General features: G+C 50.6%; 1 protein-coding gene across 1 annotated transcript in view; it reads left to right on the top strand.

The window, feature by feature from the left end:
• Window positions 1–23,443, top strand: part of RGS6 (regulator of G protein signaling 6) — a gene marked incomplete at its 3' end in the record, with an annotated part of 570,256 nt that overhangs the window by 528,694 nt on the left and 18,119 nt on the right. The window contains exons 16-17 of the mRNA XM_082844867.1: window positions 10,963–11,052; window positions 14,765–14,818. Coding sequence (XP_082700993.1) covers window positions 10,963–11,052; window positions 14,765–14,818 — 144 coding nt within the window. The remainder of the gene's footprint in view (window positions 1–10,962; window positions 11,053–14,764; window positions 14,819–23,443) is intronic.

Raw genomic sequence — 23,443 nt, 5'->3', positions numbered from 1 at the left:
ACTCTTCCTAAACCAGTTTCTTTTCAGCTTGTCCCCTTTTGTTTCTTAAGTGTGTTTTCATCATAAATATACAGAGTGCTTCTCACTAGCCCTCTGACCTTGGGCAAGTTACTTAAACTCCCTGAGTCTTCTTTTCCTCATCTGTAGAACACAGATACAATGGTACCTATGCTGTGGAAAGGGAATTAAGTGAAATGAAGCATGTCAACAACTAACAGTGTCTGGCTCACAGTAAGATAAGATATTTATGATATTATTTCCTTAATGTCATCAATACTCTTTTCTTATACTTTTATGTTTAGGAAGTTTGGTGAAAGAATTCAAATAATTGCATATAACCTTAGTGCCCAGAGATAACTCCTATTCTAGTGTTTCGTTTCTCTCAACTTATGTGTAAAGAGTGTTTATGCAAATAGGGTGATTCTGTAGCCTGCCTTTTACACTAAACTAAGAGTTAATTTAAAAGGCTAAATTTCTTCTGTGAAGGGCCAGATAGTTTAAATTTTGAGGTTTGTGGGTCATATGACCTACATCACTACTACTCAATTCTGCCATATAAAAACAGCTACACCGTAACAGTGTAACGATGTAAAATACATAAATAAGTGGGCATGGTTGTGTTGAAAAACTTTATTTATGGACCCTGAAAGCTCAATTTCTTATCATTGTTCATGAAATATTATTCTTCTTTTGATTTTTTTTCAGCCACTTAAAAATAGAAAAACCATTCTTAGTTCACATAACATAAAGAAATAGACAGAGTTTGAGACCACTGCGCTGAACAATATATCATGAAAATCATTGAAACACTTCAACCAATCAGAAAGATAGACGATAGAGAGACTTGGGAGTGGTTAATCTTTCATATATATGGGAGAGTAGGTTAGAGTAGACCATGTTGGTGCAGTAACAGCAGCCCACCAATCTCCGCGGATGTTTCTGCATCAAGGTTGAGTGTTACGGAGCCAACCGACCAAGGGGAAGTCAGCCAGTACCATGATCTTCACACTGCCTTACCCTTCCTGGCCAGCACTGCTGCCTGCACCCGCTGCACGGGTGTGACTTAGAAGTTTCCAGGTAAGGAGAGGAGGCTAAGACCCAGCCAGGACTTGCTCTCCGATCTCCCAACTTGCTGGTCAAGTCGCAGCTCAGATCACACTGCCCCTGGGTTATTAGAGCTGAGGGCTTGGTTGTCATGCAGAGACCTGGAGAAACTCCAGGTCCCTAGAGAAGGTCCCCAAGCTGGGGAGCAGGCTCTGATCCTGTCTCAGCCACATGCTTTGTCTAGGATTGTAAGATTGTAAGTCCTTTAAGCCTGCTCTCCTCAGTCTGCCCATCTGAGAAGTGGGAATGGTAACACCCAAGCCCTTTGGAATGCCCCCCTCCATGCCCCTATTGGGATCAGGAGCTCTGGGGTGGCTTCCTCAACCGGTCACATGGTTCTCAGAAGCCAACCAACAGTGGTCAAAATGCCAATAGACATGTTGAGTATATGTCCTGCTATTAGGGGTCAGTAGCCGGAGTGAAGGCTCAGCCAGCTTTATGCATTCATTTGAAATGGGGCCTGGGGGTGGGGTGCAGGCTCCCTCTGACGGTTTTGTCTTTTATCTGACCACATGCATTGTTACAGCAAAGTTAATTGCCTGTGTTTGCTTCCTGTGGAAATATCTCACAAGATGCCCCGTCAGCATGGGCCCAGCATTTGCACTTGTGTTTTGCCGATCCATTTGGCTTTTTTGAAAATTTGGGCCAAGACCAAATCTTCCATAAAGATCTGTGGGCTGTGACCATAGCCCTCGGCTGTTTGCTGTGTTGTTCCAGTTTCACAGATTTAGCCTCGTGAGGGGAGAAAAAAAAGAAAAATGAGCCATGATTTTTTTTTTTTAAGGACTCAGTTCTTTATGCTAGGGGTTGAATTCTCTGTTCTCCATCTTGGGGCATCCGCAGGAGCTGCATTGCCACCTACTTGCTATGTGGTCTTAGGCAAGGATCTTGACCTTTTGTGCCCTAGTTTTCTCCTCTGTAAAATGGGGATGATGTCTTCTCTACAGCCGTCTAAGGGTTTTTTAGAAATCAGATGAGGTAATAGCACTGAAAATTCTTTGAATAAGTAAAGTGCTGTATACTTATATGTGTGAACTCACAAAAATTAATGGCTTTAGTATTCCCTGAGATCTCAAAATTCCAAGCTAGATCTAAAACGAATTCTCCCAAGAAGGGTCTGCTCTTAGAAGGGGTTCTTGGCGGGGGGGGGGGGGGGAATTCAAAAATAAAAAGTATGTAGGAGCCAAATCTGGGGGGCCTTGAGTGTCTTCCTAAGGAATTTGAACTTTCTCAGTCTGAAGACAGTAGGAAAACATTGAAGGCTTAGAGCTGAAAGAGGAGGAGTGAAATGGTGATGAGCAGAGCAGGCTGAAGCTGACAGAGATCTGAATCTCGGGGCATGGAGTCCAAAGCTCTGCTGGTGGTGTTTGGAGGAGAGAATGAAACCACAGGAAGTATCGCGAGCCTGAGACCTCCTCTCAGGGCGTTCATCGCTTTCCAGAGCCTCCACAGGCTGCAGGAGGGAGACTGGAGTCAGCAGGCTGGTGCAGTGGCTGCCTGGCTTCAATTTTAAAAGTCTCAGAGTATCCTAGGATGTTCCGAGGACTGTGTCACTGGATCCATTCAGTCATTCGTCCATCTCCCCATCCATCCGTTTCATGAACATTCATTCTCCCATTCGAGTTGGGAGACCTTGACCTGTGGGCTGTGAAGTTCTACACTGAGGGAAATTGCAAAGGATATTAGGGACCCAGATGGCTTTTTGCCATTGGGCACAGCTTATCCAAGAGCACATCATTCTTTTTTTTTTTTTTTTTTTTTGCGGTACACAGGCCTCTCACTGTTGTGGCCTCTCCCGTTGCGGAGCAGACTCCGGACGTGCAGGCTCAGCAGCCATGGCTCACGGGCCCAGCTGCTCCACGGCATGTGGGATCTTCCCGGACCGGGGCACGAACCCATGTGCCCTGCATCGGCAGGCGGACTCTCAACCACTGCGCCACCAGGGAAGCCCGAGCACATCATTCTTTACAAATAAAACAAAACAGGCCTAAGAAACCACTTCACTGAGATTGGATTGGATTGGAAATCTGTCCATCAAAGGGATTGATAGTTGAATCTGATGGACCAATCCAGCCTGTTGACTTTGGTCCCTGCAGGTTCCCATGTAGGTTTCCTACATGTCCAAGCCACCCTGCTTTCCTGACCTGCAGTAGCTGCTGAGATGCCCCATCCAGACCTGTACCTGCAGTGTCTGGCCTCCAGTGCCTCTGGATTTTAAGTTCTTTGCTGGGAGCAGACATCTGGCCTTCCTTACCTTCTGTAAATCCCTACAACATTAAAATAATGCTCTGCACACAGTTTTGTTTTAAATAAAAAAATTCCCTTGACAACTCAGTCCAGAATAATACTCTCAGCTGTACCTATCATTTAAAATAAATAAATAAAAGGCCATTTGTCCCTTGGTTTTCCACTTTGAAAAATCTTGCCACACAACCTTGAGGAGCACATATAGTAGGTGCTCAATAAATACTGGTTAAATCCAATTTCTATAACATGCCAATTCAGCAAAACTTGGAATATCCACTAAGGGCCAGATGTTCTAGGCTCTGGGAATATACAGATACATAAGCTCTCCTCTTAAGCAGACCCCAATCTAAGTTACCAAACCTCCGCTTGGCCATCATCTATGCATGGAGTGATCAAAGAGCAACCTCGAGGTCAAAATGAGGTCAGGGTGATACAAGAGCTGAGAAATACACCATCGAGTTACACCCACAGTGAGCAGACAAGAAGCCTCTAGTCAACAGTCTCTATTCTTACCTAAACTTAGATGTTTAAAAGCAACTTGATTAAGGAATGCAAGGCCTCTAACATTTGCTTTGTTCAAAAGCCAGAGTCCAGTGGAGCCCACGTTTACATTTGCCCCAGATTACTCAGAAGCAGATGTCTTCCTAGCTTGGTGAAGGCTGTTAATCTTTGCCCCAGTGGTGGAGGTGGCGGCGTTGTGTGCCAGTATCACAAGACTACACCAAGTTTCCTGATATTAATCCTCATTTGGAGGGCATTTCCTAGTAGGCTTCCCATGCCAGACATATCTTAATAAAAAATGCCGTGGCACTGCTTACTCCAGGAATTACTCATTTTATCCTGTGGGTGGTTTTATTTTAGGGAAATGAACGGCAGAGGGAGGGATGCATTTTGAAAAGAACAAATCAGTTGTTTGTGAGCGGTTTCTGTTTGTTACCACACAGACGAGTAGCTCTTGAAGAGAAGGCGTCAGAGAACTAAATTCCAAAATGTCTTTGTTGATGCTTCAGAGCAGAGATTTCTTGCACCAAGCCCCATGACCTTGAAGAGGAGAAGGAAACATTTGTCTAAGTTAATACCCATGGCATTCGGGTAGGTGAAAGGAAATATGCAAAGCTGTCTTTGAAGCTACTCTTATCTAAGAATAGGGATTGAACAGCATCAAAATACCGTGCCCTTTGGCCAGTTAAATTGAACGTGTTTATACAGATGCTTTGCAATGTAAAGGCAAAAGATAATTCACTCTTACACTCTCTTATGACTTGAATCTTGCATTCCATGGAAACAGTGTCCGCTACGTCCCACTTAGAAGGACAAAGAAATCCAAATGGGAGCTTCTCATTTAAGGTCCACGGGATCCTAGAATATCTTTTAAAATGTATATATATATATATATATATATATATATATATATATATATATATAAAACTAAATCACTTTGCTGTACAGCATAAATTAACACAACATTGTAAATCAGCTATATTTCAATTTTAAAAAAGAAGGAAAAAACCTGGAAGAAAAGATCGACAGGCTCCTAGGATGGTCATCCGAAGCCGCATCCACGAGGACAAGCTACTGTCTTTCGCTCCAATGAGCGTCTGTACGCACTCAAGTGAGTCTTTTCTATGTTTATGAAGCAGATACTGACTTAGGATCCCCATCAATTCCCTACCACTGGGCAGTCCCACCCTCTGTCCTCCCGAAGGACCCATGATGAGAAAAGTGTTCATTTTCTTTAGGCTTCAGCTAACCATGCCTAAGGTCTGAAGACCTTTGGTTTAAGATATTCAAGAGTCTCTTGAAAGGTGAGACTCATACATCTTCTGGGTGACTTTATGTGACACAGACTCGCTGCCTGTGACTTCCCCGGGGCCCGGTCAGCCCTCAGAGCTTTGCCAGTTCGGCCCTTCCTTCTGGTGCGGAAGGCAAGTCGTACATGACCTGTGAGGTGAGAGCCTGTGTCACCCTGGGAGACTTGGCCGTTGCTGTCACTGACAACGTGGTGGTGAACAGTTCCCAAAAGGGAATGGTGAATGGCAGTTGCATCTACCCCTGGGATGACTCAGATTAAAGATTGAAAGGAGGCCCCTGACGCTTCTGCTAACCACACGCTGAGGACTTTGTCTCAGCCACAGAACCTGACTCCCTCAAAACCCCAACTCAAGGACCATGAACAGCACTGTGTACCAAGGGAAGAGTGTGAGCTTTGGGGTCACAGAACACTGGGCTCAAATCCTTGCTCTGTGCTTGGGCAAGTCACTCAACTTTGTAGAACTTTAGTGTCCTCGTCTGTAAAATGGGGTTGTTTAAACCTAGGCACTGATTCAGAGCAAACAACAACAGCAATGGAAATAATACAGCTGGACTCCGCTCACCGTTCCTCCTCCCCGGGAACCTTCTGGTCTTTGGTCTCCTTCCCATGTCATCCCTGGCAAGGACAGTCCCAACATGAAGGCCAGTTATCATCATTACTTTACATGTGTATAGTTTTCGTCATGTGTTCCCTTGTATTTCCTCGGTTAATTGTGTGCTCGGCGGGGCTGGAAAAGGCAGACTCAGGACCTGAATCCAAACCTTTGGCCCCCAGCCCAGCCCCCCTTCCAGCGTCTCACACGGCAATGTCACATCCTGCCCCACAGCGTCATCTTCCTTCAAGGGACCACAAGGGACCCAACAGTTCCCAAAGGCTGGATGTTGTTCCAGGAAGCTTGGGTGTTCCCAAGAGGACAGAGGACATAGACACATACATCTGCAAAAGAAAAACAGGACACTTGAAAATCCCAAGAAAAGCTCCTGGCAGCTGTGCAGTGCTCCAGCTGAGCGGCCTCCCACTCCAGGAGGATGCTCTAAAGCTGGGGGATGAGATCGTAGCTGTTTCAGGAACCCACAGCAAAGAGGAGGACGTAAGGGTGTTCTGAAGTAGTCTAACTGCTCCAGCATGCTTGGGGCCCAAGGCCCAGGCATTTGTCTGATTACCTTCCCCCGCGCTGTGAGGCCCACCGTGTCTTATCTAAAAACAAAGGAGATTTCCAAATGAGGACCCTCACTGCAAAACATTGATTTGTAGCAGGTGTGGTTTTGAGACAGCTTGCGCTGCTCGCTCCCTCCTCCTCCCGCATGACTCGGACTCCACTGACTCCAGTCATTTTGGGTTTAGGGTTTTTTTTCTTTCACTCCATTGCTTTTTTTTTTTTTTTCTGAATGTTTTTTATTGAAGTATGGTTGATTTACAATATTATATGAGTTTCAGGTATACAACATATCATTCGATATTTTTATAGATTACATTCCATTTAAAGTTATTATAAAATCTTGCCCATGGTTCCAGTTGGTTTTGCTTCTGCCTTAGCGTCCCAGGTAAGCAAAGCTCCCACCTTGGGCTTGGCCCTGGATGAGGGTGGAGTGTCTCATCAGGGTGAGATCCATGTACTGTAACTGTCAACCGCCATGGGGTGTGATTCCCTCCTCCCACTGAGAATTGTAGCTAAGATGTCCAGTATGACTTAGGGCCTTAGGGCATCAGTTTCTCTACCTATGGAGAACCATCCTCACCCTCCCTGGAGCAGGTGCCTCCCTACGTGTCAGGAAGGCAGATGTGGACTCTGGTAGTTCTGCTTGTTCACAGTCAATTATCCGTTTTTTAGAAAGAGAGAGAGGGAGTAGGGGAGGGAGGGGTCTGGGGAAGGAAGGGAGGAAGGAAGTGAAGGAAGGGAGGGAGGGAGGGAGGGAGGGAGGGAGGGAGGGAACAAGGGAGGGAACGAGAGAGGGAGGGAGGGAGGGAGGGAGGGAGGGAGGCAAGGAAATAAAAGAAGAAAAGACAAGGAAAAGCAAAGAAGAGAAATGCAAACTCCTTTCTCTCTGGCCCTTTCTCTCATTCTGTCGGTGAGCGCTCGCTGGTTTTGCCAGCGGCTCTCCTGCTTCTTGCAGATTCTGGATATACATTTTCCTTAAGACTGATTGTCTGCAAAGCAGTGGAAACAAACCAGAACCCCTCATAAATCAGTAGGGGTCACTGCCAAGAGCTTTGTACACTTGCTGTCCCTGGCAGTGATAAACTCATTGCATTTGGGAACTGGCCAAAGACCCTGAGTCCTATCTTAATTCTCATTCCCAGAAAAACCTCAGCACTCCATTCCCCCACCCACTGTTTACTGTCTTTGTGTTTCTTAGACAAAGCTGGCAAGGAAGAAGGCACAGAGTTCCATAACTGGGTACATCAGAGGCTGCACTTCTCTGCTCGGGGGAGGAGAGGAGGGTAGAGGAGAGTCCTGGATCCATAGGCTGTGGGAGAGAGGAGGCCCCAGAGGGGCCTGGAGCCTCGGGCCCTGTGGGGGGCATGAGCGATCTGCAGAGGTTCTTGGATTCTGTTTTGCTCAGACCATGCCTTGCACATGGTAGTGTTGTTTTGGTGGTTGTTTCCTTACAGGGTAATCTGAGACAGTCATAATGATGGCCAAGGGCTAGCGACGAGGTTGGCAGAGTGAGACTGCCTTATGCAGCCCACATCCAACAGGTCATACTCTCTCTCCACAAGGTCCTCACCTTGGCTCTGGCCTTGGCAACGAATTGCCAAGTTGGCATGTGACATAGAGAGGACAAGAGCAGTGCCCAAACTGCCCCTCTGACCCACATCAACTGCCCCCCCCCACCCCCGAGAGGGGACCACCACTGCCTGCTACTCCTCGGCCCTGGGTTGTCCTTCTTGCTCTGGTTGACCAGACTAGGAACTGGGAGACACATTCCTGTCTACTCAGCTCTTCCTACCTCGATGAGGCTCTTTCTGGTTGAGGGACAGCCATTCCCCACCTCGGACAGGGTAGGTCATCCTCAGTTATACCCGTTCACAGCACCCTGAACCTGCTCTTCTTCCTTGTATCCCTCACGCCCTTATGCAGTGAACTCTAAGCTTTATGACAGCGGGGACCTCTTCTGTCTTGGCGATGCCGGAATCTCAGTGCCTGGCACCTAGGAGATGCTCAACAAATATTCTGGGGATCAAATGTTGAGGCATCTGCTTTATCCTATATTCTTTCTCAGTTGACAAGTTCTTTCTTTCAGTGGCTTTTCCTGCCCACGATGAGCTGGAGGAATTAGCTAGATCAGGGGTGAAATTTGTTGCCAAGGCCAGAAGGGCTGGGCTGGGAAAGGCTTCCTTCCTCTTCTTGGGGGAGCAGGGGGTATTTTGTGAGATATACTTGGGGATTTAGATTCCTCTGAGAAGTCAGAACAAGAAGCATGGGCCTGTTGCCTTGGAGAGGGGTTTGGAGAGGGGCCAGGCCTGAGGGCCAGGCCTTTCCAGATGACTCAGGAGCAACCTGGCTCCGTGGGCCAGACAGAAGCCATGCCTGAGACAAGAAGGAGACAGCGAGATAGTTTCTCTCAGGGTTAACATTTGTACCTAAGATGTAAATGTTAGACCACTTTAAAGGGACAGCAAATGCAAAGACCATGATGTCCCTCGGTCTAGGCCCTGAGGCCATTAGGGCTGAGCCACGAGGCCCACATCGGGACTTCCTTTGAGTTGAGTGTGATCCCCACTCTCCTTCCATACAGAGAGCAGGATCTGATCATAAACTAAAACACGTATGGAGCCTGCAAACTTGCTCAGTACTTGCAAACTCAGACCAGCGTTTCAGTGAACCAAAAAGCAACATAAATTCCGCTAACATTTAACCCCGTGCTGGACGCTATGCACATATAAGAGATTAAAAACACATTGTTCCCTCAAGGAGCTTAAACTAGAGTGGGCTGGGTTTTTGTCTGAAATTTGCAGAAAAACACTCAGCAACATGTGTTCCCACTAAGTTTATTAACTCAGAACACATCTGGATCATCAAAGTAGATTCAGATTGAAGCCAGTGTTTTGTTTCACTGGGTTCCTTTCAGTGGCCCCATTCCCACGAGTAGGGCTGCACCCGCTTTTATAAATATGGGGGCATCTGGGCAAGAATGAAGCTGGTGCCCAAATAGGTCTGCATATGGTCCATCTGAAGATGGCCTGAGAGGGGTCCACATGTCACCAAGGTGATTCTTGCTTTCTGTCTTCACTTTCTTTTGAGGTGGGTAGGAAGAGGGTCTTGGCAAGCCATCGTCATCACCCAGCTTCCTCTGGGATGCACCAGCAGTCTGGCCAGGTATTTCTTAAATGTGCCCCCAGCTGAGGAGTAGTCTCTGCCTCCCCTTCCTCCTCCCCTGGGAAGAGTACCCGAGGAAGAGGTCCTTAATGACCAGTCCAGCCTCTTTGCTGACCATTCTCTTCACTGACCAGCTCTCCATTCCCCCGAGCACTGGGGCCCTTGTCCAGCGTCGTGGGATGAACAATGAGTGTACATCAGGCAAGATGCTTCCCTGCCTGATGATTCCACCCTCCCCTAGGGAAAGCCCACCCTCCTCCTAACAGGTCCTCTCTTGGGACAGCCAGGCTTTCCTGTGCAGCTGAGCTACCATCCATTTCCACTAATAAATAACCCTTTTTCAATGGATAAGCTCCGTCTTTTAATGAAACAGGCTTTCCCTGCCCTTAATGAGGACAGATCTATTAGGAAGGGATCACAAGGCTATAGGAATTAGCCGGAAGTGAAGGGCAAAATCCGTTGCCATGGCCAGAATGTAACGCCTCTAGGAACCCAGGAAGGCACTATGCCCCAGCATCTGCCCCTCCTGGATGGAAGACTCAGGCCTGGCATATTTGCCCAGATGCCCCCACGATCTGGTTCTAAGTGTCCCCTTCCAGGATGGGATGGTGGCCCTGACATGCACAAACTGACCCAATTGCATCGTTGCCTGTAGACTTTTTTTTTAATTAAACTTTTTATTTTGAGATACCTTTAGCTTCACAAGCAGTTATAAGAAATAATATAGAGACATCCCATGTACCCAGTTTCTCCTAACAGTAACATCTGCAAAAGCTATACTACAATATCACGGCCGTGACATTGCTACATCCCCCGAGTTTATCAGATTTCCCAATTTTACTTGCACTCGTATGGGTGTGTATGTGTTGAGTTCTATACAACTCTATCACATGTGTACGATGTGTCAAGATACAGAGCGAGTCCACCCCCACAAGAACCCTTCCTGTTGTCTTTTGTAACCACGCCTCCCTCCCCTCCCTGCCCCTCTCCTGTCCCTAACCTCTGGCAACCACTAACCTGTTGTCTGTTCCTATAATTTGTCATTTCAAGAATGTCATACCAGTGGAATCATACAGTATGTAACCTTCTGGGGCTTTTTTTCATTCATCATAATTCCTTTGAGATTCATCCAAGTGGTTGGGTGCATCAGTCATTTCTTCCTTCTTATTGCTGTGCCCGTGGTTTTAATCATTAAGCAGTACTGCACCCCAACATGGCCCCAAGGCCCAATTACATAGCCTCTGCGACATGATCCTCAAGGATCTTTCACTCTGTGAGAGAAAACAGGTTTTGGTTGGTGTTTTCTGAGTGGGAAAAAAACGAAACAAAGCCAACATGTTACATGTTTTTCCAGGTACAGACAAGCATATTTCGGTTTGTTTGTTTCTTTCCTAACACAGTGGCCAGTTGGGTCGCAGTTCCCTTTAGCACTGGTTGACAGTTCTTTCTTGTGTCTTCCCACCTCCCGCCTTTCCAGGAGCACATCTACAAGCTGATGAAGAGCGACAGCTACGCCCGCTTCCTCCGGTCAAATGCTTACCAGGACTTGCTGCTTGCCAGGAAGAAGGTACCTGCGAGGGGCAGCCTTGCCTTTCTTAGCACTGTTGACCTCTGCCTGCTGCTTGCTGCCGGCGTGAAATGAGAATGTCATCCCTTGGGTTTTATTTCTTTTCTCTTTTCTTCTTTCCCTTCTGTACCTGGTCCCACTCCAATAGAATATAATTAGGATTGTCACCACATCAGCCCCCCCACAAGGTCCAGGGTGTGGCATCCTGTCTCCCTGGACCCATCATCTCCATCTGCGTGTCCTGCCCACAGCAGAGAGTGTGACCAAATTCTGAGGCCACAGTGGCTCAGCCCAGGAGTACAGGGCTGGCAGTGACATCAGCCAATCCCTCAGGAAACCACTGAAGAGTCCAGCCCCCTCCCCACAGACTTTCTGTCCCCGACCGGCTCAGAGATGAGTATGAGGCAAGGATCGGGGCGCCCCCCTCTGGATAGAAACGCTTATAGGTTTCCAGGGGGCGATCTGGCACCTGAAGTCCTTCCTGGGGTGGTTGCCCCTCCCTCTCCCTCACCTGCCCCACAGCATTTGCTTTTTGTTTTAACCAAGAAGTAACGGCATCCTAGCTCCTTCCTCCTCCTCCACTCTGAATGAAGTCCTCGTTCCCTGTGGCCCTCAGTGTCTGGACTTGGGGGTGCACGGACCCTCAGCATGCAGGGTGGTGGGGAGTGACTGAGGCAGGGATGAACTCAGCTGGATTTATGGGAGGAGGGAAGGAAGAGCCAGGAGGGACATGGGGTCTGGAAAAGGGGAGGCAGGAGGGACAGCTCAAGGTTCCAGTATGCCTGCAAACGCTCTGCTCGTCTTGGTTCTCATCTGAGGCCCACGTGTGGTTAATGGGGCTCTCCTTGCACCAAGTCCCGGGACTCCCGTGCCATGCCGCTTAGGACTGTGCGCATCCCTTTCTTCTCCCTCTCAGCCTCCCGGCAGCAGTCCCTGAGCCTGTGGTTGTCCAGCAACACGCTGTCTGTCGGGCTTCCTCTCTCAGCCACACAGCCCCTCTTTCTGTGTACTGTGACCTCACGTGCCAGCATCCTTGTCTCCATATCTGGCTGGTCCCACAGCACTCCCGAGTCTAGAAGAGCATTTATGTCCTGCTTGCCTGCCCTTAGGTAGCCCTGAGGACATCCCCAAGAGCCTGAGAAAGAGAAGGAGACTTTGGGGACTCCCAGAGTGTGAGGAACCCAGCTTTCTTGTTGGCCTGCATCCCTTCCATCAGGTGTCACTACTACGATGGAAAATGTGAAGCCTGACCTCCAGCCCGCTCCCTTGCCAGAGGGTGGAGGTGGAGAGGCCCTGATGCAGCTGGCGGACATCCCCACCAGTAATGGCTCTGATACCCAGTTTCTCAAGAAAAGTTGTGGAGACCTTTGGTGCCTCCAGCCCAGATCTCAGGGGAGAAGGCAAAGTAATTGTTCCTTATTTCTTGCGGCTCAAGACCCTGAACTGATCCCGGTGTGGGGAAATTGTGAGCCTCTAGCAGTCTGACCCAGCTGGGCCTGTCCACACACCCAGAAGAAGCCAGAGGCCATTCAGTCTCCCTGTGGGTCTGAGCACAAAGGGAAAACGCACCCCAGCACAGAGAGTGGGGCTGAGATTCCACAGATCCTCCCGTACGAGGAAAGCTTCTCGGAGGAGGTCACTTGAATGAGGAAGGAACGGACGGCCTGCCCGTAAAATGTCACAGATGAAGTTCATTAGAATTATCCTTCCAGCCCCTACACCAAGGAGTGTCCTTGGGGCAGAAAGCTCTTGCAGGTGCCAAAGCCCTTTCAATATCCAGGGGTTAATTGTTTCCAAAGTCAGCGACAAGCCTACTCTTCTTCCATTTCTCCCTGAGTCTCCAGGCATGGACTGGATTTGTAACTCAGCACTTCCAGGTAGGCCTAGAGTGTCTTCTGATGTCAGGGATGGGCTTACCATGCGATCTACATGTCCAGGTCATGAAGGGAGGTGAGCCACACGGTCCAGCTAAGAGGAGGGATGTAAATCGGCCTCACTTTTCTGCTCAGGAAGGCTCCTGATGGAGTCTGGAGGCATAGCCTTCCAGTCCTTCCTCCCTAATTCCTCGTCTATCCTAGTATTTTCAGAGATCAGGTTAGTTGCTCTGATGAGCCGGGTCTCAAGGACAGGTGCGCTGGGTTTTGAGGGGCCCCTCCAGAGCACTTAAGTACCAGTACTTAAGTACAGTTTTCCAGGGCAGCTCGGAGGACCTGTGCAAGGCAGAGGAACCTGAATAAGTCAGGCCAGTGGCCACTCTCTGTGGGCAACAGCTCAGGAGCCAAGGGAAAAGAATGCCAGGCGCAGAATGCCAGCTGCGGGGCCTAGGACTGGCCTGACTTGAGCTGCACAGACAGCCCCCGGGTTGCCCACTGGGTTGAAGCTGAGTCCTGCCGTCCCCAGTGGGGAGACTCAGCATGGTGCCAGGCCAAGCACGGATCCTTCAGTTCCCTGTGCCTGAAGGAGAAAGACCAGCCTGGCTCTGCGGCGGTGTGTCCTTTGTGCTGTGTCTTCCTTCTGCAGCGTCCTCTCTGTCTCCCGGCAGCCAGCTGAGGGGATGGGGCATGACAGCCGAGGAAGCCCTCTGACCTTGTCCACACCCACAGTGGCTACCTTTGGCCCCCTCTGCTTCCAGCACATCCTGCAGACCCACAGACACCTGGCTGCTTCTTCAGCGCTCTAATTTCCATTATTTGCTGTGTGTGTGTCCACGTGAGTGTGTGTGCTCTCCAGATTTCCCAGGCATGGATTCAGGACCTTGGAACTGGGCTCTGGGATAAACTAGCAGGTATTTGGGATGTAATTCTCCCCCCTTGGAAAAGCAGGAAAGTTGAGGAGAGGGTCAGGTCACACCACACCCCCTCCTCCTCCACTAGAGGAGAACGGCCAGGCCTGGGGGGAGCGTCCAGGGGCTTCGCCTCCTCTTCCCCCTGTGTGGGGAGACGCTCAGCCTGGAGTCCCTGGGAGGTTCCTGAGCCTGCTGTCACCTGCCGTGAGTAAACCTTGGAAGGGGTCACCTGCCCGAGTACCGAGAGAGCATTTTCTGTCCAGAACGCTCCTTCTGAGGCCCAAGATCTTTGTGGTTGCAAAAGACCTGGGTAGAGCCTCCTTGGTCTAAGGACACAGAACGAGAGTCACTAGGGGCCACGCGGATGTTGAGGAAGTTAACAAACTTCCTGGCTGCATCTGAGCAGAAAAATCTCAGAGAAAGTCCTAACCCAGACTCATGGAGGACTCGATGACTTCACCTCGCCCACGGCCGCTTTGGCCGTCTCAGCAGGATTCCCCCACAGGCCCCGCTGGCCCTGGAAGCTCGTCTGGTTTGGGGCCCCCGTTGGGGCCCCCAGTTGGCTCCTGCGCGTGGGCTCGGCCCCTCAAAAGCAGTGAGCAGGCAGTTCCCAACTGCTGACCGAGGGCTCGGCTCCCAGCCCGGTGGCTCCTACTTCAGCTCCGAAGCACGATTAATGGCTCTCCTGGAAGCAGACACCCCTCTCTCCTCGCAGCTCCAGGAGGCTCTGTTTTCCGTCTCTCCCACTGACTGTTGCGCACAGCTCTGGCTGCTTCTCTTGTCCCGTTCCCCCCCCCCCCCCCGCCCCCGTCTTGCTTTTGTTTTGGTTCATTAGCTGCCGCTGCTGCTCTTGGGGAACGATGTGTAAGCTGAAGATTTTTTTTTTTTTTTCTGTATTTTTCTCCCTTTTTTTTTTCCCCCCTAAAGCCAGAAAGTGAGCAAGGTCGTAGAACTTCCTTAGAAAAGTTCACTCGCAGTGTGGTAAGTTCAGCTGGTTTTCTTTGGTGGTTGTTTTTCTCTGTTTTGTTTTCTGTGTGTACGGTGGTGATTGTTGTCGTTTCCTTTGGGATGGGAGGGAGCCCAGTGCTTTCCCCTCAACACACCCACCCGTTTTCTCTTGCAAGGGTCGAGGGTCGGCGGCTTCTCTCCTAGGGATGGATCTGCAAAAGACAAAAGGCCCGGCGGCTCCCTCTGCAGACGGGTGCACGGGGCAACCGCCCAGCCTCCGGCCTGGCATTTGATCTTCTGTCTGTGGCCTTGAGGAGGGAGGAGCTCCCCCCTGCCCTCGGGGCTGCGCGGTTGGTGCACCCTCTGCAGCAGCCCAGGGAGAAGGCCGTCCAACCGGACCATAAAATAAATTGGCTCAGAACCATAGCTCATCTAAAACAACATCCAAATTTCCCTCTGTGGACTCTGACAACCGTGCGGGTGCCCGAGGCCGGCTGCCGCTGCTGCTGTGTCGGCGGCTTTTGCGTGTGCCTAAGGCGGCCGTGCTGCATGGGTTGTGGCGCTGCGGTCTACAGCTGGCGCGTGTGTGTGTGTTAGTGGCCTCTGCATGAGTTCCCACATCCCTGACAGCCCCTTGTCAGCCTTCTTTGCACAGCGTGACAGGGAGAGGAGGGCAGTAGCCATGGGGTGGAGCAGCCGTGGGAGGGTCTTCCCCACGGTGCCTGGTGGAGATTCTGGGCTATGAGCTGTAGCACGGCACAGACCCATCTCCCCTTTCCATGATGTTCTCTGTAAGGCAGGGGCACAGGGCTTGATGCACAGGAAGCAGTCAGTCCCGCTCATTCGCTCACTCGTCAAAAACAAGCTGCTGAGTTCATGGGGCCCAGCCTGCACTCTTCACGTCAAACCAGAGAGAACCAACATGGCAGCCAGGGAGCAGGGATCCCACGTGTGGAACTGGCCAAATTTCCCTTCCCCAAGGGTGGAAACCCGCTAATGCTAACTTGCCTTTTTCCTCCTTCTATTGAAGAGGAGAGTCCTTGTAAACCTGACTACTGTGTGATTAGTATCGTTATTTTATCCCTTTAATGAAAAGTCTAAGAATTCTGGGTTGAAAACAACCTGGTCATTTACCTGTCATAGCTAGGTGCATCTTAACTGAACTTAAACATCATTTTGAATTTGCTAGATGTAAACATCACAGGAACTCTAGGAGGTGACAATTAAAATATGGGTGTTCATCCCATCTCTTCTTTGGTCTTTTCTCCCCATGGCCTTTCCTCATGAGAAATCAGAACTTGCACAGTGTAAGACCTGTGGTTCCCCTGTCTGTCTTCATGGCTGGTTTGCCACGGACACGTAACATCATACACCAAGAAGCTGCCACGGGCTGTTAGAGGCAAGGCCAACAGGAATTCCTTCACCCCCGATGGCTGATAGAGAGTGGTGGGAACCCACCCCTCCCTCTCTTTTGAGGCCTGGAGGCTGTAGGTGGAAGATGTTTAGGGGTTTTGTTGACAGACCCAGAGTATACTGTGGAGAAAGCAGAACTCCTGCAGCCCCACGGAGGCCCTTCAGGTTGACTGCGTGGGCTGAGGGTGTGAGAGGAAGCCTGGTACTTGGATGAGGCATCCAAACATCTCCAGGCTGCTCTTCATGAGAAGTGGGTATTGGGAAAGCAAGCATGATCTCAGTGAAGCTCTGTGAAGAGCATTTATTGATGTTCCTTCATCCCAGAAGTGGTGTTGGTTCAGTGGTTCTCCAAGGTCTGTTAACAGAGCGTTTGGAACGAGAAAGCATCAGACACCACCTTCCAAGCGTCTGAAGTGTGCACGTGGGAGAACTTACAGAGAGGTTTCAGGGCCGGCTGAAAGAGAAAACTCTGCCACGTTCCTGAGATCTTTAGACTCTCTATGAGAGAAGGCCCGAACTTCAAAACCAAAAACTTCCTAAATGCCATGCTATGTTTTCTATGAAGACTCTAAGGGGTGGGGCGTTCTGAGGTTTTGTTTCCAGTGGTGGAGGTGGAGATGGATTTGTATTGATCCATCCTTGTTCCTTGTGCTCTTGGGGTAACACCACTTGGGGTAACAAGGTGAGGCTGAGTTTGAGGAAACGGCCCTGGCCGTAGAATAGTAGCAACTCTCAGAGTACTTGAGGCTGGAACCCGAGAACGTGGTCTCCACAGCCCAGTGTTCTAATCAAACGCAATTAACCAGCCAACGAAAATGCCTTGCGCTTTAATGGCCATCTTCTGGATGTAATATACATAAAGTGCTTGATTTCTTTAAGAGAAGGTCTACGTGAATATTTCATCTGCTACATACTGCAAACTATAAAACTCAATGAAAGACTTGTTCAATAGCATTCTCATGGTGCTGGGAAATATGTGTAAAAAGACCATCCATGTCGTGGAACCAATAATGGGAAAATGAGGGGGTGAAGCCGGGCAGTCCGTGCGCCAAGGATGTGAGGCCAGCTGCCATTTAGGACTAACTAGTGGCAAGAAGTGTTGACCCAGATGGTTAGTTATCTCAGTCAGCTCACTTCTTATCAAAACTGAATCTGGGTCCAGAATTTCTCCCACACCAGTGTCCCTTCTTTTCTTGGTAAAGGAGGAACATGTGGAGAAAGCAGGTCGTTCTTTCCAAGACTCAGGTGTATCATGATATGGAGGGATTATCTGTTGAAGGCCCCAGATGCCCCCTTTGACGTGAGATCCTAGGGAGTAGTTCATTGTGGTTCACGGAAGCTGCTGGGGCCACCCTGGTTTGGGTGCAGAAGGAGCCTTGCAATCCCCATCAGAGGCATTGCTGGGTGAGCTGCTCCTTCCAATGGAAGCGTCATTCTGAGTCACGCAGAGCTTGAACATCAGAGCCAATGGGGGATACGCTGTGCCGAGGCATTGTGTAGCTGGGCCACCTAGAGCCATGGAGCTTGCATAATGGCCTGCTCTTTGACGGGGCAGGCCCAGGTTCAGAAGCAGACGTCACTCAGAGTCCACGGCGTGGCACAGCCAGCCCACATCGCATTTTTATTCAGAGCAGAAAACAGGACTCTCTCTGATGAGCCCGGCCCCACGGATGCCCAGCTGGCCACGCAACGCGCAGCTGGATTTCAGCCCCTCCTTGACCCTCAGCTGCCCTTGTGCAGTGGATGACTCACATCACTGAACGTGGTGGCCCCGGTCCCAAGAGCTCCAGGCCCAGGAAGAGCTGTAACCCATAGTGGCTTCTCAAAGGGGGCCTAAGACGTGGCCTCGGGTCAAATGAATGGAGCCTCTCTCTCCCTAGTCCTGTCCACTGGGAAGCTTCCTTTCACAGTGGCTGCAGAATATGAAAGCCACAGTAGGAAACTTCTGTGGGTTGCCTTTGCATCACCCTCCATCTCCTCTGCAGACTCCCTGGTGAGAGGTCCCAGGCACTGCTGACAGGGGGGGAGGAGGGTCTTCTCTAACTAGAGACTGCTTGCTACTGCTCAGTGCCCACCAGTCTGCCATTCTCCACCATCTTCCTGGTTTTGTGGCTGACAGATGACAATGAGGGTGGCCAGAGCGGAAAGGCTGTCCATCCCCCTGCTCTCTCTTAGGCATGCTCATTCCTTCAGGGTCTACTGCAAAGCAGGGAGGGCCCCACAAGGGGCGACTCTGACATAGAGGAGAGCAAGGATGCATGGGAGGAGGGCCATTAGCCAAGGGCCATTAGCCAAGGCTCAACAGCAGCAATTTGATTGCCCTTTTCACATGGTGGCCAGAGCCATCTGCTGAGAACTCCACGGGAGGAGCTCTGGGAGGAAAAGCTAGAAAAAGTCCTCTGCATGGTATCTGCAAGGGATAGCATTGAGTTAGCAGAAGTGGCAGCCCTGGGTGACGGTGGCATCAGCCTCCCTGGACACCTTTGCCTGGGCGCTCAGCCGAAGCCCCAGGTGTCCTCTTGAGAGCCTCATCAGCTGTAGCCTCGGGCTCCCGAGATGGGCAATGGGGTCGCTGGTGCCTGAGCTACGCTGGAGGCCTCGGAGGAGAGCAGAGATGAGAGCCAGGTGTTCATCACTCTCGTAAGAGAGCATCACAGTTGGGCTTTGTCGAGGTGCTCCTTGGAACTGAAACAGCAAGGGCCGGGAGCTGAGGGAGCCTTGGCGTGCGCCAAGCAGCATCTCCAAGCGTTTCTGTCCTGCCTGCCAAGGAATGCAGCGGGAAAGTCAGATGGAGACCAGGAAGTTCTGGGAGCCAGCTGTCACCCTCCCTCCCTCTCCCTTTCCTCCCGCCCCAACCAAAAGCCAAGGAAAAGCTAATGAGGGCTAAAAAGTCTGCAGCTCACCTCCCACCACCTTCCAGGCAGCTCCGTCCGGCCCCAGGCCCAGGTGCTGAACCAGAAGTGGAAGGCTGAGACCCTTGGCAGGCGAGGCAGAGGGCCGGCAGCCAGGGTGCTCCGCCCACCCCACCCCTCCCCCCCCCACAGCAGCTCCTTCCCCGGGGAGGCTGTCTCCCCCTCCCCCTCAGCGTGTCAGGGGCAGAGCCGTGCACTCTGCTGCAATGAGTTCTCAAACACCTAGACTCAGCAGAACCCCCAGAGGGCCTTGACCTCCGTTGAAAAAATCCTTTCGGGGCCTCCAGCAAGGAACGATTGGCTAAAAATTCTTTAGAGCTGATTCTGATTGCAAACAGTCCTTGGGCCCCACGGGGACGTCTGGGTCGCAGACTGTAGTGCCAGCCTCTCCCATCTCAGAGCCCTGAGATCCAGCAGCAGTGAGACCCGGGCCTGCCTAGAGATGGGGGCGGATTCCATAGCAGTGCTGGGGAGGGAAAACATGAAAACCTGCCCGTCTTGAGCAGCAAGGACTTCCCCTGGGACTCTGGGAAACTCCTCAGCAGCTCCATGCAGGGTGGCTCCTGCTTCCAGGCTCAGCTTGCTAACAGTGTGGCCTCAGGCCCATCACTAGCCCTCTCTGAGCCCTGGTTTTCTCCTGTGAGCAATGGTGTGGACTAGATCATCTCTGTGGACCTCTTTAGCTGGAATGTTCTATAGGTCTGTGCTTTTCTCTATCCTGAGATTTGCGAGTTGTGCTCATCGTCCCTCAGAGTGAGAGAGGAGCTGCCTTCCTGCCTGGGAAGTGGCTGCCCGCCCTTGACACTGGGAAGGAAACCATATTTGGAATTGAGTTGGGTGTGTATTTAAAATCCTTTGACAGGGATTTGACAATAAAGCACCGTCAGAACTGAGTGCGACTGGCACCTGACGCACAGGCCCCATCCCTCCATCGCTCAGGGCTCACTGTACACTGTGACCCCTGCAGGGCAGGGAGGGAGAGGTCACAAAGAGCAGGGTAGGCACCACGCACCCTGTCAGTCTTGCCGGTCTTGCCGGCAGTCCCCGCCATTCCAGGACGGATGCCCAGCTGGGTGTGTGTCGGGAGGTGGGGGTGAGGTCAGTCGGGCAGAGGGATGGGCTCTGCGTGGCTGCTGCCACATCACCCCGTGCATTGTGGGAGGGTGGGAAAAATAGACTCTGAGTATCTGGTGACCTCAGCATCACTCTGCTGTTCTCCTGCTACCACACTTTCTAGTTCCCTGGAGAACTCCGGGCCGGCTTTCCACTGTCCTCTCTTAATGCCCAAAAAGAGGGCACAGAGGGCGTGTTAACCTGGTTACAGTCAGTGGTAGGTTAAACCTCCTCTGGTCTCGATCCTTCTCTCTCCATCTAGGGTCCAAGTGAAGTTTGAAAAAGCATGTTTAATATTATAGTTTTGTAGCTGGAAAATGAAAATGTAAAAGTTTATTTTTTTTATAAACCAACTATCAAATGTAAGACAGCTGAATCAGCTTAGCTGGCAGGATACAGAGAAGACAAAGAGAGAAAGCGGCTCTCCATGGGGGTGTTGGGAGGGGCTCTTTCTGAAACTCTGGGGAAGGGTGAGATTTTTATTTATCAAAAAGGGTCAGAGGTTGTCATTTTTGACACTGCCACTCCTCTTGGAAGGAGGAACCCCCAGCTGATGGTTCAACCTGTCAACCAAAAGCAGCCAAAAACGCCCTCCCCGCGGAGTGCCCACTCGAGAAGAAATGCGGCAGTGACTCAGCCTCCTGACCCAGGGGACAGCTAGGCTCTGCAAAACTACTCCCTCCTGCTCTGGCCGGCCCTCCCTCTCCCCCACCCCGGGCTTCTCCTGCCTTCCCCAGACCCCAGTGTGCCGAGCAGTCAAGTGAAAAACTCCCATGAGGCAGAAAGGCACAGCTGTGTGTTTACAGCCAGTGATTCCGATCCAGATCGCATCCCTGCCAGTCTCCCGCGAGGCAGGCTGGGGGCACACTGTGGATGGATGTGCCAGGTGGGAAGCTATTTCGGGAGCTGACCTGCAGCCCTTTGCCGTAACAGAGCCTTCCTCCTACCCCCCACTCAGGAAAGACATCCTTCTAGAAGGATCTCTCTCTTTAGAAGTGGCTGATGGGGCTGTGGGATTTCAGCCCGTTCCCTGTCGCTTGTACCGTCAGATTTCTGGCTCATGTCCCCAGGCAGCCACGTGAGAACGGCCATGGGCTCCCATCTGTCCAGGGAGAAGGCAGAGGGTGAAGGTGACCGACCACAGGGCCCTCAGCGGGATGAACGGCGGGGAGTGCAGGCCACGCAGGGGACAGGACGCCCGCTTCTCCAGAGGACACAATCCGCCTCGGACCTGCCAGGGGAGCAGCGGTACCACGCAAGGGGCAGGAGACAAAACTCCAGGCATTAGGCAGGCTTTGGAATAGCAGGAACCTAGGAAGGAGACAAAGCTGCCAATGTCAAGGTCAGGGAGAAGAGACCCAACTCTGCCTGTGTCCAGACTGGACGGTTAGAAGTCAGAGAGCTCAAGGTCAAAGGACTTCGAAGGCTGAGAAGTAAGCCAGCCGCGGCATTCCCCCAGAATGAGCTCCTGGTGAAAGCAACGCGGGAGTCTCCCCTGTTTCTGAGCAGCAAATGAGTATCTTTGGTTCAAATCGAGTTTGGGAACCATGGTATTCTGGAAGGAGGGCAGGATACAAATCCGTAGGAAGGAACAAGCTCTAAAATGTTGCTATGAAGCAGAATGCTAACTGGGACACCGCAGGGGAGCTGAAAAGAGCTTGGAGCAGTGGGATCTTCAGTTTAGTGATGTTACCTGAAGGCCAATGAGAGAAAGACCCTTGAGTGTTTGTTTGCTGGCTCCCTGACAGACGGGAAGGTGGGACGGGGTTGGGAGTGTATAGCTGCCCGGGCAGTGGCAGCGTCCAAATGGCAAGAGTTCTGCCACACCCGCCGGTCACGGTCGATTCATTTTGGCCCGAGCAGTGGTACCACAGCCCCAGACAAGAATGGGCCTCATTGGTGTAATATGTGCAGGAAGTTTCCACACCCTCCTTGCAAGCCTGGCTTACTGTAGGCGGATGACCGTCATAACTACATCCCTTGCTCCAGAAAATATTTATTTGTGACCAGATACCAGTGCAATAAGGTTGAAAATACTATCGGTTCCTGTCCCCTGTACCCCCTCCACCTCCGCTGCCTCTATGTTTGCCCATAATTAGGGAAAGCAAGTATATTCATCGCATCTTAATGGCTGATAAGATGGTGAATTAACAGATCTATGTCCATGGGAAATGCAGTTTCTAGTTGTGGCCACAAGGGTCCAGCCATAGCCCTGTCCTATCCACATCCTTTTTGATGACTCAGATGGAGAGACAAACACGTCAGTCACACTCAAAGTTGCAAACCTGGAAGGTACTGCTCATTGGATAGGTAATGGAATTACCATAAAACCATCTCCTTCAGGTAGAATGATGGGTCCAAACAACCAGGTATAATTTAACCAGATAAAATTTATGTTAAAAAAAATTCAGTCTCACAACTACAGGGTGGCATTCCTAGCCTTCACTGTAATTCAAGTTTAAAAAATTCTGGGGTTGCAATTGATTACAAGCCTGATAGAAGCAAAAGCAGGACGCGATCACTTTTTTTTTTTAAGCAACTTTAGGTTGTAATAACAAAAGTGGAACAGTCAGAAAAGAAGTGCTCCACTGCTCTCTCTGTTGCTCTAGACTGTGTTGAATCTTGGTTCTAAGCCCCCTGCACTTTATCGGGAACTTCAACAAACTAGAGAAAATTCAGAAGAGAATAGCTGGGGACTCTGGAAGCCATGTCAGATGAGACTGAAGGAGATAAAGGCGTCCTGCCCCTAAAGAGATTCAGTAACCATCTAGAGCTATATGTGTGTTCGTCTCCCAGAGTGAGTGGACATTTCTGGATTGTTCCAGACAAAGCTAGAACATATGCGTAGAAGACATGGGGACGGTCACTCATTCTAAGAATATTCTAACAGTAGCAGCTTCCCAACGATGGAATATGTCACCCCAAGGAAAACAGGAGCTCCCTGGAAACGTTCAGAAGCTGAGTGGCCAAGGATATGGTAGAGCAGGTTTCTGCTCTGGATTCCATCACCTCTTCCAAATGGAATCCTCGGATGCGTTAAATACTTGTGAACTACTGCATTTTATCATATGGTTTATAAATAAGCTACGGAAAAGGAGGACAGATGACATGGAGGGAGTTTTCTGAGACTGGAGGAGAGGGATCCGGAGAAGATTAGATTTTACCTTGAGGGAGAAAAGCCAGATGACGATGAAGGCAAGGCCAGGCCACTGTCAAGAAG

This window comes from Leucopleurus acutus (assembly GCF_964270905.1).
Source record: "Leucopleurus acutus genome assembly, chromosome: 1".
NCBI classification, from domain to species: domain Eukaryota; kingdom Metazoa; phylum Chordata; class Mammalia; order Artiodactyla; family Delphinidae; genus Leucopleurus; species Leucopleurus acutus.
The sequence above is the reverse complement of the archived record's forward strand: the minus strand, read 5'-3'. Positions and strand labels throughout refer to the sequence as shown.